Here is a 15,265-nt window from a genome sequence, read left to right as displayed (position 1 = left end):
TCCCCCGGACACAATCTACACGTGTTCGGCGAGGATGGATCGCGAAGGGGAGTATATAAACTAAACGAAGAACATGAAGAGGGGGATCGAGAAAAAAGAAGAACACACATAAAACTGAAGAGAAAGAAATAAGAAGGAGGAGAGAGAGAGTAACACTAGGGACTTAAGAAAAAACGTTGATTATACCAACGAAAAAGTAGGAAAACCTTGTATGGGCTTGAGAGAAAATCTTGGAGGTAGATACCACAGTTAACCTAGCTCTTTACACCCACGCTCTACAAATCATATTGTTTGGGCCTTTTACGTACGAACCCAATACTGTTTAGGTTCGTCACCAAATCGTGTCCTTACAATATATATAAAACTACAATATTAAAATTAATTATATTTATTACTTTTGACATCCTTACCTAATTAAATACATTTTTTTCTCTTCTTATTTATTGCTTTCCAAATTCCTCCTCATTAAAGGGCACATTTTGAACGTTTTTTTTTATTGAAAATATTAGAATTTGTTAAAATCTTTAACATATTTAGAGAGAGAGAGAGAGAGAGAGAGAGAGAGAGAGAGAGAGAGAGAGACTTCAAACTCATCTTCTCTACTTATCAAAATATTTTCCTTAGTGTTAGTGATTAGAGTTTGTTTTTAATTCAAACTCATGTTCTCTACTTATTGGTTTCTCAAAAAAAAAAAAAATCTTTTCTACATATTGATTCTAATATTTTCATAATTAAAAAAAAAAAATTGTTATTGAATAATTTTCTCTCTCTAAACAAGTAAACATGATTGTAAAAAATAAGGTATAGATAGTGAAAAAAGGATTGCGATCAGGTGCACCATGTAATTACACCACTTCCTTTACAAATATTTTTACATTTTTAACTTTAACTTCTTTTTAATATTTTTTTATTTAATTGTTGAGATTGAAAGTTACTTTTTACAACTTTCAACTTTCAATCTCAACCGTTCATTGATGCAATACCTAGATCCATGAAAAAAAAAAAAAACAAAACAAAACAAAACAAAACAAAACTTTAAAATTAATTTAGATGGTGTGGCAATCAATAAATGATTAATGATGACATAAATTGCTGACTTTTTTTTTAACCGTTAGACCTTATAAAAATTTACAATCTAAAAAAAGTTACGCCATTTGTAACTTGATGACATATATACTAGATGAGTTCAAGTTACATCATCAAAACCTTATTAAAATTCACCAATCACATTGGTTTGCCATATTGGTTTATAAAGGTTATATAGAAATTTGTAATATCTTTCTCATCCCTTGACCTTGTATGACAACGAGCCCAAGAGGAAGTAAAAAAACTATGAGCTAAATTGCTGTTGGTTATTATTAGAGAACTGTTTTATTAATGATGCAAGATGAGATCAGTTGTCAAAGCTGGAGCTCATGGTTGAAGTAATTGTTTACTCCATATGTCATTACACGACATGTAGTTTTAGTATCACATATTGCTAAACTACAAGTAGCTTAGTGTATGATCTATCTATATATATATATATATATATTTTTTTTTTTTTCTCTTTTTGGGATACAAAATAAAAATTTTACTCTAATCTAATTTAAATATATATGTGTATTTTTATAATAAATAAAAAAAGTGTGTACATATATGAAACCCTTTTTGAATTCTTGATCCTCGGCATTGTCTCTTTACCACCCCAAACAGGTGTCAGTAGTTGGTTAGTGTCTTGATGTAGTGGGGTCCCTGTTATTACTGTTTTGTAGGTGCTAAGAGATTGTTAAGTTGTTGGTATTAGTTGCTTACTCTGTTTGTGCATAAACAAACAGTGCATCAATTACTTCATTCCAACGAGAATTTGGATTAATTCGAGTCTCAATTCTATTCTTTCATCTCAGTTTTAAGTTTAAGCACTGGCACCACAAGATTCTTCTTTGTTAATTTAATATGCTACTTTTAGAAATTGTTGTTGCTAACGTATATATATGGAAGCATGAAATCAAAGTTGTTGCAAATTAACCAAAAACCAATGCGAATTAACAAAAAACAAAGAAACAAAACGACATTTTTATCTTATCCACAAGGTGGGGGAAATCTCACCGTGTATTTCTGGAACTACCTTATATTCCAAATTCCAGAGCCTGGATTTGTACCTGGGTTCATCATCAAAATTTACATGCACCTAGAAATTTATAACACCAAGTAGAAAACTCAAAATTCTTCTACATAATCTACCACATATTATTAAACAAGCAAATTATTGATATCGTCATAACTTATGTCGTCAGATATAGATCCCTACGAACACCTTCACATTGCTCTGAACTCTGATGGCACTCTCACTCGATTTGTGAAGTTACCAAAGGCAAACACCGTGGCCTCTCCTGACGACCCCGTGGTTTTCAAGGATCACACCCTCAATGCTGAAAAGAAAACCCGCGTCCGAATCCACATGCCAACAATCAAATTGCCTCCCAATGATGGCACAAGGATTCCCATCATAATTTACCACCCCCGTTCGATTTGGTTCCTTTCCTTCTGGGACTCTGACAAGACCTATATACTAACCTCGAAGCTCGCATGCCAAGTTCCTGCTATCGTTGTTTCCGTTGAGTACCGCCTTGCTCCAGAAAATAAGCTCCCAGAGCAATACCATGATGCCATGGACGCGATTCTTTGGGTGAGGGAACAAGCACTCAATCCAAACGGTGAGCATTGGATAAAAGATTACGGAGATATTTCAAGGTGTTTTCTGCATGGATGTGGTTGTGGTGGGAACATAGCATTTTTCACTGCGTTAGAAGCAGCGAGAATGGAGTTGGAGCCCTTGAAGATTGTTGGGAATATAATGAACCAACCCATGTTTGGTGGCATGGAAAGGACGAGCTCAGAGCTTCAAAATTGTGCGGACCCTGCCTTCCCCTTGAGTGCACAAGATTTGGTTTGGGAGTTCTCGTTGCCTAAAGGTGAAAATCGGGACCATTGGTATTGTAATCCGACAGTGGAGGGCCCGCACACGAGCGCCATCAACAAGCTTTGTAGGTGCCTTGTGATTGGGTTCTATGGGGACGCCATATTAGATCGGCAGCAGGAATTTGTAACCATGTTAATGAGGCATGAGGTCCAGATCGACGCGATGTTCCACGATTCAGGGTTCCATGCGATGGAGATTGTAGACCAGGAATGGATGAATTATATTGTGGAAATTATTAGACACTTCATCGTAGATACTGAAAACAAACCGTGAGTTCAATACTTCAATTGTTGCTAATGTATTTTTATTTTTGGTGTTAAACGACAGTGGTATTTTTTGGACTTGTTAATTTTTTTTAGATTTTAGATCGATAAATTTTTTTATAATCTTTTAAGGGGGGCAAATGTAATTTATTAAACAAAATTTCTATATAAGAGAAGTGGGGGGGGGGGGGGGGGGGGGGGGGGGTAAAAAAATAACATAGTAGCATGGAGGCTAGAGCAATTTATGAATGTTCGTGGTGGGCTAATTTATTTCTCTGATGTCATGATAAGCTTGCTATATGATTCACTAATGTTTACATAGAATTTTTTTTTTTTTTTTTTTCCTTTTCACCTTTTGTGATTATTTCTTTCAAAAATATTTGCATCATAGAGTTTCGGAAACGACTAAAGAAGCTTGATAGCAATGGATATATAGACATTTTTTTTAAATGTTTATTGTTGTACATGTTTGGTTACTAAGAAAGTAAGAAAAAAGAAAATAAAATCTTGATTCTTTTTTTCATTTTATTTATTTGAATTTTTTCCAAATGTTGATGTGGCATGTTTTGATAGTAATTGAATTCTTTTAATATTATTTTATTAGTCACATAGGTTTCAAGTGTGTCAACTATGCAGTCAGAATCCAAAATAATTTCTAATGTCTAATTTTGTGCTACGCGTCTATTTTAATTTTCTTAATTTTAGTGCCAAGTGACTTATTCATAATACTCAAAGTGAAAGTTGAAATGACCAGCTCACTCACCTAGGTAGTATCACTATCACCTCCTCATCATCACTAGTGTTCAATGTTTTCATATGTATGAACAGGTATTGTAAAATTCGTAGTAATTTTAGCTTTAAAAAAAAAAAAAATTGATTCCTAAATTTTGACATGTTTTAGAGCAGTGTTAAGAATACTACAATTTTTACTAAATAACCTTTATAAATTAATGAAATTATCATAAATTACCAAAAAAAAAAAAAAAAAAGAAAGTAAATTAGAGTTTTAGACCTACATTTATTATGTTATAAAAACAATCACAATAATTGTTATATTAGTTTATATAGTTTATATAGAAATTTGTAATATCATGATTTCTTGCCAGACCGGCTTATTGGGCTTTCCTTCCTTTCTTTCTTCCTCGTTAGCTTTTGTGGCCCGTTGGCTTCCACCTTATTTTTTATCTTTTATTGTGCCTGTTGGTCTACTTGTTGCCATTTCTTGCCATGCTGGCTCACTAGGCTTTATTTATTTCTTTCTTTTCTCTTTGGGCTTTTATGACCTATTTGTTTTTATTTTGCTTTACTTTTACTTCTTCTTCTTCATTTTTTGCTTGCTATTGGGCATTTTTGCTGTTGGACCTTTTTTTTTTCAAAAATGGGTATCAACAAGAGGAAATCCAATGGTTTGAGAGACTACACAAAATGCACCCCTACTAAACATAGAGATTTTCATGCATTGGCTTAATTTTGTGCTTAATTAATACCACAAAATAGTTATTATTAACCTAAATTATTAGTATTTGGGGCTTTGAGTCACATTAAAATATGTGAAGCCATTGCCAAGCATAAATTAAAAATGTAACAATAGTAAATTACGTAGGACACATGCATTGGGATAAATAGTAAACAGTGTATTAATAATTTCAATTTTGACATAAACTAGATCTTCTTCTTCTTTCCTTTCAAAACTATCGTGGCAAATAGTGAGAAAGTCACAATTTTACAATTAAAATGTAACAAGTTTTTACTTTTTAACAGAAATATCAATATTTTTATTAAATCCTTTGCATTGTAAAAAAAAAAAAAAAAAAGAGGTGAAATTGAATTAGTTTGACTCGACCCTATGTACTACGTTTTTACATGTGAAGAAATACAGGTCAATAGTCAGGTAAAGGCAATGAGAGGTTCACAAGGGAAAAATTACAAACTAACACCAATTTCCATAAAATTTCGTTAGTTAGTAATGTTTCCAAATTATTTTGGAAACTAACATCTCAAGTCTAAAAATCTCAATTTTGCTATTAGAATTCGAGCCTAAGCGACTCAATTTCCTTGAAACAAACACGATAACACCTAAAACACCAAAACCAGAACGAAGCAAGCAAACCAGAACAAAGCAAGAAGCAAACTAGAAAACTAAAGACAACAACCCAGAAAGACAAAAAACCCAGATCTACAACCCCACGAGCCTAGATCCCTCAGTTCGGACTGTGGTGAAGGCTCCGACAATCATCACCACCATCAGCGGTGGCCCGATCTCAACTTCCATGGTCACCATCTGCTCTCTGAACTTCCATAGCCGAGCCTTTAAGTTTGGGTACGTATATTATAAATCCTTGATTTGGTCTGGAAAAAGAAAAAAGAAGGAAGAATGGGAACATGTCTTTTTGCAAGAACTGGAACTCAAGCCTTTAAAACTCGAGTTTCACCCCAAACTCAAGTATTAGAGAATCGATTTGCTATATAAACTCGAGTTTATTAGACTTAATATGCTAGTTTACTAAATAGTTTGGAAGCCTTATTAATTAACAAAATTGTTTCAAAAATATGGGTTATTTTGAAAAAAAATCAGGTTCACAAGGATTTTATAACCCGTTTGGGAGGATTTTTTTTTTATATCCAAATTATTTTTTGGAGAAATTTTTATATCCAAATTCAATCTAACCCGAACCTAATAAATCCAACCCGTTTGTCAGGTCTAAATGGGTATTAGAAACAGCAACCAACAAGTTTCCAATTAGAACACTTACACCCCACATGGGATCGGAATACTTACACCAAAGATTCCCCTACGATTTTTTTAATAATTGCAAATCTATTAATTCATTGGAAATCACCGTTCATGTTAAAGACTTCTTTGCTAAGGGAAGAAGAAAAAAAAAAACCTTCAAAGTACAACTCGAAAAAGTTTTAGCAAAAAAAAAAAAAAACAACTCGAAAAAACAAAAGTATTCCATTTCTTAATAAACTCTCTCTCAATCTTCGAAGTCTCTACTCTGGTCTCTCTTTTCTCTTTCTCTCTGTGTCCAGTGTAGAGGCTTCACTAAAGTCCACGCGCAATGTCCAGCGCTGGAGGTGACGCGCCGCCTCCTCCGGCAGCGAACGGCGGTGAATTCCTACTCTCCCTCCTCCAAAAGCAGCACAACCACATCACCCAACAACAACAGCAACCCCAAGCTCCGCCACAGCAGCAGCAAAGGTCTCTGACCGTTGATCCGGCCGTGGCAGCGGTGGGTCCCACCCTCCCTTTGGCGCCACCATCATGGCCGTCGAATTCCAACGGTCCCGATCTTCCGTATCCTCTTCCACCACCTTGGCCCCACTCTTTCTCTCCTCCTCCTCCCCAACCTTTCCTCTCGAACTTCCCAGGGTTCGCACAAAACCCTTTCCCTCCTCCTCGAAATCAGTTTCCCGGAAACCACAATCTCTTCGGCGACGATTCCAGAAGATTAGGAATCGAGAATTTCATTCTCCACCAGCACCAGCAACAGCAACAGCAACAACAGAATCAGCAAGAACCCAAGCTCAAGTTTGGTACTTTGCCCAGCGATATTCTAAGCCCTGAGGGTTTATTATTATCTGGGAATTCTCAGAATTCTTTCCATAATTCAAAGCTCACTGCTTTCAACGACCGGGAACCGGGTTTGGGGACCAGGACCTATAATGGGTTGGAAAGGAATTGGCAATTCGAGCCCCGGGTGAATTCCAATCCAAATTCGAGTTCTTTTCGGCTTGGGAATCATGATGCTCGAGGGGGTGAGTTGGGAAAGCAGTTCCAGAGTGGGAACTATAGGTCTACGCCTCCACCGGGGTTTCCAAGCAATCCGAGGGGAAAAGGGAATTGGGATTCAGGGAATAGGATGAGAGGGATAGAGTTAGAGCACAATGTGGGTAAGGAAAGGGCTAATCACAGTGATATGAGTAGTAGTGATCTTTCTTTAGAAGCTAATAATGAGAGAATAAGGACATTGTCATTTGAAGAATTGGGGATCAGTAGACAGCTTGATCACCCGGGGCCGCCAACGGGGAGTAAGCTTCATTCTGTATCTGTTTCGGATATTGAAGAGTCCATGTCCAATTTGCATAGTGAGATTGGTGAATTTAGGGAGGGCAATAGTTATCGGGGTCGAAATAAGTTGAAGGAGGAGGGAAGTCATGAAGTTGACGATTTTGGTGAAAAGCTTGTGGATTCTTTGTTGCTTGAGGATGAATCTGATGACAAGAATGAATCAACCCCACTTCGCAGTTCTCGTGAGAAGGTTGACTATTTGTTTTTCCATCTGTATCTTTCTATTGATAATATAGGTTTTAAGATTTTGTGGAATTTACAGGTTAAGTTTGAAGAAATTGATATTTGAATAGAGATCAATGATATAAATAATGTGTATGAATGATTAAGGTTTTGAAATTTTAGCTTCCATTAACTTCTGTGGAATTTTTATTGTTGTGCAAATTAGCAATTTTTAGTGACAACAATTGTAAATCATAGCATATTTCATTGTAAATCATTGTATATTTGAAGAAACTGATATTTGAATAGAGATCAATGATATAAACATGGTTTATGAATGATTAAGGTTTTGAATTTTTGGCTTCCATATAACTTTGTTCTGCAAGTTAGCAACTGCTAGTGATAAAAATGTAAATCATTGCATATTTCACATGAGACATCTTTAAGGGAAAAGAAGTTGAAGTTGTTAGTGCCTGAAAATTACATTTTGTGTGGGAAGTTGATTAAAAGAATTAAAGGGTTTAAATGTGGAATTGACTTGCAGTTTTTTTTATCAGGATGTCAGGTCAGATAGCAGAGGTCAACGGCTACTTAGCCAAAGGATGAGAATATTAAAAAGACAGATGCTATGTCGTAATGACATAGACAGATTAAATGCTCCTTTTCTTGCAATTTATGACTCGCTAATACCTGCAGAGGAAGAGAAGGCAAAGCAGAAGCAATTGTTAACGTTATTGGAGAAATTAGTTTGCAAAGAATGGCCTAAAGCTCGCCTCTATCTTTATGGATCATGTGCAAACTCATTTGGAGTTTCTAAAAGTGATATTGATGTGTGTCTTGCAATTGAGGATGCAGATATTAACAAGTCCGAGATCTTATTAAGGTTGGCAGATATTTTGCAGTCAGATAATCTCCAGAATGTGCAGGTATTTCAGATTGCTGTCTTTCTGATTATTAAAGAATAGGGGCTTTTAAGATTTACATAACGGAAACTATTTTGCAGTGTGTTTGTCATTGTATATGGTGTTACATTTGTAGCCCAGTTTATAGGTAACTTAGTTAAATTAGTTTGCTACATAGGCCTTGATTTTTAACTTAGATGATGAAAATGCTCTTCGGGCGTGGTAAAAGAACCTGAATTTAATATCTACTTCTAAAGTAAAATTCTTCATACCCTATTTTCATTGTTCATTTCTTGCTGGGCGAAAATGAATAAAGTATATCTTTTTAGTGCTTTCTTATATTAGAATTGATTAATTCTGATGACCAATTCACTCTTCTTGGACCTTTGGCAATTACGTCATGAATATTGTTTGGCCATTCAACTCCTTGGTGGACTTGATAAACGCAAGTGTGAAAATTAGATATAGATTTGTAGCCTTTTTTTGGATAGATTTTATTTGCTACATGAGCTGTGACTCTTAAGATACATATGCTACTTTTGGATTTCCTTGCACGTCTAAACTTTTGCATTTCTGTGTACAAATTTGAATGTTTAGAATAAGTACATAGTTGCTGTAATTACTTACTTCTAGAGTTTTGAATGGTGTTTCAAGTTTTTTCTTTTGAATATATGTAATAAAATTTTATATAATTTAATGCACACTAAAAGTCATGTACTATATACTAAAAGTTGGTGTAAAAACCCTTTCCTTGCATATGTGGTTGAATGTAAATATTACACATCATACTTTCGCCATGTAGCACGCTATTAGTTACATTAAAATTATTAAAATTGTTTAATCTAAGTTACTTATCAAAAAAAAAATGTTTAATCTAAGTTAATACTACCAACTCAGTTTTGAAAAGTTTCAAGAAATTATAAACAAGTTTCATTATTTATTTTAAAGTATTTATGCATTATAACTTTCAGTTTTGATAAAAGTTCAATCTTACATTATTTGCTTTCGCAACATAACTTAACTGGGGGCAATGGTCTTATACTCTTGGTGGTCAATAATAATCATGACAATGTTTCCATAGTAGCTGCAACTTGCTTGACTCCGACTTGACCAACTTGCTTAAAGAAACTTTTTTCTGGCTATGAGTGATTTAGTTTTTTAAAATTTCAACTCATTCCGCCTGCCCTTAAGGCTTTTAAATTCCATAAAATGCTTATTTTGGTATTGTTTCATAGACATGACAACTTTGTTACTTTCATACTTGACCAATCTTGGGACTTTTCCCTTTATTCTCTTGGCTGCACTTGATTTTGATTTTTGTTTGGTAACTGCTGCTGCTTTTTGGGAATTGAGTTTTCTATGTGATTGTTTCAGGGAATAGAATGCTAAAGCAAGGATTAAAAGATCCCTTTGAGGAACTAAAAGATCCAAAGGGATTGTTATATCCAATCCTAATGGTCATGCCGAACAATGGATATGTATAATTCTATCCAACCTAGACTCTATATGCAGTGCCCAAACACAAGCCATATGTAGCTTCTCAAAGTAACTCATAATTTCCAAGGCCAACTGTGGAAACGTCTACAAGACATGTAGATGTTTTTGTCATATCTTACTGAACACAGTTTATCTTGATGTGGAAACATCTACAAGACATGTAGATGCTTGGGGAGAAAACTGGTTATAGTGATGAGCTAAGTGATGGCTGAACTCTGAATATATAAACTGCCATAAGGTGTTGGTGGCATGAAATGTTGAAGATGCTGCTATTATGACGCAGGACAACCAAAAACATTGAACAGTAAAGTTGAAAGACAAAGAAAAATAAAAGGATAGGAACCTAGGAGTTAGCACTAAGCGAGGAAAACCATTAATAGTCAACATGTTAGGAACCCATGGGTAGAACTCACCCTTGAAAACCGGCTTGCAAGGGGAGGGTGTCTAAGTGCGTATAAACACATGGTCAAGTTTATACTTAATCCATGTAGGACACTAGGATCATAATATACCACCATGCTTGGCAGCCGACGTCCACGACGGCTCACTCTAACGACACTGACCCGACGGTAGCCCTTTCTCTTTTTTGGGTGGCTCCACTCACCTATCAGTAATTTTAATCTAGCTTCTCGGTGATGTGGTGGTTGGCTCTGATACTAAATGTTAGGATCATAACACAACACTAAGCGAAGAAAACCACTAGGAGTCAGCACTTAGGGTTGGCTGGAGTCTGGAGTTGGCACCAAACCAAAGATACCAGAAGGCAACTTCTCATTCATCTCTAATTCATCTCCCAAAGGAGCACAATAGTTTGCTTATATAGAAAAACTGAACCCTAGTTCTAATTGGCATAGGAAACCCTAATTGCCTTACTACAATATTAACCTTGCTTCCAAATATTAAAATACTAATAGCCTAATAAACTACTAGGACCTAAAACATAAAAATACAATTGACTTGGAAAAATGAATAATACTAAATTAAAATAAAAATCTGTCTCCTGCATCATTTCATTATTGGGAATCTTTATTGCATTGAGGCGTTGATAAAATACCACATTGGCCATTCGGGTTAGGTTGCATCAATCAATTTTTCTTCAATTTTTGATGTTTTTAGATGAGCCCATTAGGCATTGACACTATATGCAGATGCAAGGTGCATTAGAATATATGGGCTTTGGCTCACCAATGAAGTGACTCTTTAATGCCCTGTGTCACTCATTGTCTAGTTTTTCTTGTTTATTCTACAAAATTGTTTAGTTTTTGGTTTCAAGCCTACATCCTATTGTGTCATTAAGATAAGATACATTTTCATCTTTTCAGTTATGGTAGTGTAAACACAATAGTATGTAAACTGTTTTATGCTATATTTCCTTAAAAAATTCCTCTTCTTTGGCATGGTCTTGTCCATCAAAATCTTTTTTTATTTTTTTTTTATTTTATGATTTTTCCAAAAAAACTCTAGCTTGGACAATACCACTGATTGAGATTAGCTAATACAAAATGGACTAGAAAAGCAGATTATAACAATATATTTGTCTCAAGAGCAGGGTGGCTGGTGAAATCAAATTTAATATATTATTTGTTGGAATCATGATCTCATTTGTTTTCAATTTAAAGCAAATATCTTTGTGGGTGCTTAATTCAGGTTTTGTTTACAGGCACTGACCCGTGCTAGGGTCCCCATAGTAAAGCTTATGGATCCAGTGACTGGAATTTCCTGTGACATATGCATTAACAACATTTTGGCTGTCATAAATACTAAACTTCTTCGAGATTACGCTCAAATAGATGTGAGATTACGGCAGTTGGCTTTTATTGTGAAACATTGGGCAAAGTCAAGGGGAGTCAATGAAACGTACCAAGGAACCCTATCTAGCTATGCGTAAGTTAGCTGTAAGATTTACATGTATTTCTGAAATTTATCACTTAAAAATTGAGCAACTATTGTGTTGTGAGTGCAAGTGTGGGTGTGGGTGTTGATTCCCACAAGGTAAAGTAAAGAGACTAATTGATATTCAAAGTTGGGGCCAAACCCATTAGATTAAGCTTTTGGGTTGGTGTAATGTCCCAACATGTATATCAACAGATTCTTGGTGGACTTTCTGGTGATCTCTCTCTCCTAACAAATTGGTATTAGAATTTATGGTTCATCTTCATGTTCCACAAGTGTCTTGGTCCTGACACGTTTGGGCAGTTACAGCACGTTGCCTTTATTGGCCTTGCATTTGGTGCAACTCTTGATTGTGTCAAGGACTCTTGTGCAAAGGGGGGAGTAGAAACTCACATGTGAGTAAGGGATTTGTTGTGGGCGCACTTGAGTGTTGAGTCCCACATCAAGGAAGTTTTAAAGTGAGTAGTTGATATACATAGTTGTATCAAAACCCATTGGTTTAAGCTTTTGTGTTGGAATAGTGCCCCACATGTATATCGGCTCTTGGTGGATTCCCTAAGCTTTTCTCCACCTCAATCAGTTTTATTATTCTTTTTTTTTAGTGGGTAGATATATGCATAGATGGTTCCAAGCCCATTGGTCATTGTGAGACTACTTGGCCCTCTTTTAGTATGATGAAAAGCACAAGAACTTACCTATTTAGGTAGGATCTAGATCACATTTTCTTTTTTAAATCACAGTCAATAGACCCAGCTGTGATGAAAATTATTCTTATTTTTATGTGCCCTTTGCTAAATTTTTAAAGAAAAACTCTTATGCTGTTTTCATTTCAGGTATGTCGTAATGTGCATTCATTTCTTACAACAGCGCAGGCCTGCTATCCTTCCCTGCTTACAGGTGTGTATTCTTAATTACTTCAAGTACTCAACGCATATGTTGTACCATATTTATTTACTGACTTGTTTCTATTAGCGTGCTTTATGTTTTAAGAATTTATTATCATGTTACCAAATAATAAACATAAACTGATTCTTTTTGGTTTCTTTGTCATTCTATAATTAGTTTTTGGACTTCAGTGGAGGTTTTACTTACAAATGTTGCCAATCATTTGCTAAACTCCTTGTTTGGCCTTATCATGTGTTGATGATTCAATCTTAATACAAGAAAAAGGAGACTTTGACTGCTTAGCAACAAATGTAATTATGAGAAACTAAACCACATGATGTCAAGTAGAGGCTGAAACCTGTGAACCTTCTCAACTCATACTACTGTGTTCTGTTCAGACAATCTTCTATGTTTGCGGGACATTGCTTCCATGTAATGAACAATCCCCTGTAAAGATTGTCTTGTGCAAAATAAAGTTTTTGCTATATATGAGCTTATGCTTCTCTGTTTTAAATAATAATTGCTTTTCTATTTGGTATACCACTGTTATTTTATATTCAATTACATTGCTAAAATAATGTCTTTTTGTTTTTTACTCAAACCGAAAGAATTTTACTTTAGACTAAGTTTTTGTCAGAATTTTCAAACATGAAACCTTTATTATCATGCCACAGAAAACAAAAGCTCCCCTCATGTGCATTTCTTTGTGCAATCAGTGGTTGCTGCATCGTTTTGTATATTTTGTTGTATTGCATTTCTTTGAAATATTTTAGGCTTCCATATGACCAAATAGGGTATCCGAGAACTGGTTTTGAACATTTTTGTTGCTCATTTGTAACTTGCTACAACCATTTTTTGTTCAATAACTTGCTACAACCTTAAATTCCAGTAAACCATAAGGTAGCTACAAAAAGGGACATAAACTATATGGTATTTGACATGTTGGCTCCTCCTATGTCAAAAGTACTTTCTATTGTGGACTCAGTCACCCAATTCTCTAATTTGTTGCTTGGTTTATACACTTTCAGGAAATGGAGACTACATACTCTGCAATCGTAGATGATATTGAATGTGCTTTCTTTGATCAAGTTGAAGTACTACGCAATTTTGGATCTTGTAACAAGGAAACTATTTCTCAGCTGGTGTGGGCGTTTTTTAATTATTGGGCATATCGTCATGATTATGCAAATTCTGTCATATCTGTTCGTACAGGAAGCATACTCAGGTTAGATCTTGTATATTTTATTTTTATTTTTTTATTATTATTTTTTTAATCTTGTTGTGGCTCTGTGTTTATAAACAAGAATCATTACATATATTCCTCCACCATTTCCCAAAAGCTCTTGTAGCATGTTGCCCTTAAATTTAATTCTTTCCTCGAGTTCTTTCTTTTTGTGAAGGTGTGATTCATATATATGCTTTTGAGTGTTTAGCTATGATATATATACTATTGATTGCTTTTGCAGTCACTCAATTAACGTTGGAAAAGTATACTTGATATGTTAAGGAATTAAGTTTCAGTTTTTGCCATTTTGGCATTAATGATGCTGGTCCAGTTACTGTCAATGGGGTCGTTTGTATATAAAGATAACTGATAGGTTTTTTAAAGGCTGAACATTTTGAAATGGCTTGTTAATAGCTGTCTAAATTTATTGAATCTAACATCATGTCTAATTTCATTGAAGTTAAAAAACTTTAGTTGGGACTGTTCCTCTGACTCACCAAGTGCTCTTTCACTATGTAAATGTGTTCAGCAAGCATGCAAAAGACTGGACAAGGAGGATTGGGAACGATCGTCATTTGATATGCATAGAGGATCCCTTTCAGACATCTCACGACCTGGGTCGAGTGGTGGATAAGCACAGCATAAAAGTTCTGAGAGAGGAGTTTGAACGTGCTGCCTACATTATGCAGTATGATCCAAATCCGTGTGTGAAGCTCTTTGAACCCTATGTTTCAAGTTGATTTGTCTTGTTTGATCATAATTTAGATGTAATTATGGTAAAACAAACAGTGTAAAGTCCCTGTCTTTTTCCTTATCTTTCTCATTTTAGTCCCTGCGTTATTTTCTTAGAATGTATTTAGTTTGTCAGGCTTTTATTTAAATGTAAAGAACTTTCTGTCAATAGACCTCTGGTCTTTGCTCTTCCTTTTCAAGATCAGAGGTCATTGAGTGAACCCACTGTAACTTCATTTCCCTTTTGGGGCTGAGTTGCAACGTGCATGTGGTGTGTGGAGTTTTGAAGAAAGTGGGTGGGATTGTTGATTTCAAAAATAGTGTACATGAATTGGAACTTGGAAGTATACATGAAAGAAATTAAATTTTTTTATTTAGAAGAAAGACTTTTAAGACTTCTATTAAGAAAGACTGGCTACATCAGCCTAAAAAAATACATTGGAATTGTAGCAGAACGTCTTCCATTCACTCCATAAGGTTTGGGATATTTACTAAAAAAAATTAATTGATAGCTCCGTTTGATCAAACAAGATGAAATCAAGTAATGTAATATTAGAAAAAATTATTATGAGCAATTAAATAGTTCTCAAAATTGAATAGTGTTATGAATCAATTTATTATTATTATTATTTTAATGTCATGTATCTTATTGTATCATATTATATATTGTAA

General features: G+C 34.9%; 2 protein-coding genes across 2 annotated transcripts; both read left to right on the top strand.

Moving 5' to 3' along the window:
• Positions 1-2,266: 2,266 nt before the first annotated feature.
• On the top strand, positions 2,267-3,235 carry LOC115957033 (probable carboxylesterase 9). The gene has a single exon (XM_031075276.1). It carries the CDS (start codon positions 2,267-2,269, stop codon positions 3,233-3,235), a length of 969 nt encoding a protein of 322 aa, XP_030931136.1.
• A 2,869-nt stretch (positions 3,236-6,104) lies between these two features.
• Positions 6,105-14,911, top strand: LOC115955893 (UTP:RNA uridylyltransferase 1). Its single transcript, XM_031074286.1, has 6 exons — positions 6,105-7,487; positions 8,017-8,385; positions 11,519-11,742; positions 12,585-12,648; positions 13,665-13,861; positions 14,391-14,911. The coding sequence occupies exons 1-6, from the start codon at positions 6,288-6,290 to the stop codon at positions 14,599-14,601; spliced, it is 2,265 nt and encodes a 754-aa protein (XP_030930146.1). The 5' UTR covers positions 6,105-6,287; the 3' UTR covers positions 14,602-14,911.
• Positions 14,912-15,265: the final 354 nt, after the last annotated feature.

The sequence above is a fragment of the Quercus lobata genome, chromosome 8, assembly GCF_001633185.2.
Source record: "Quercus lobata isolate SW786 chromosome 8, ValleyOak3.0 Primary Assembly, whole genome shotgun sequence".
Lineage (NCBI taxonomy): Eukaryota > Viridiplantae > Streptophyta > Magnoliopsida > Fagales > Fagaceae > Quercus > Quercus lobata.
Note: the sequence above shows the minus strand (reverse complement) of the source record. Positions and strands in the feature narration are given on the sequence as shown.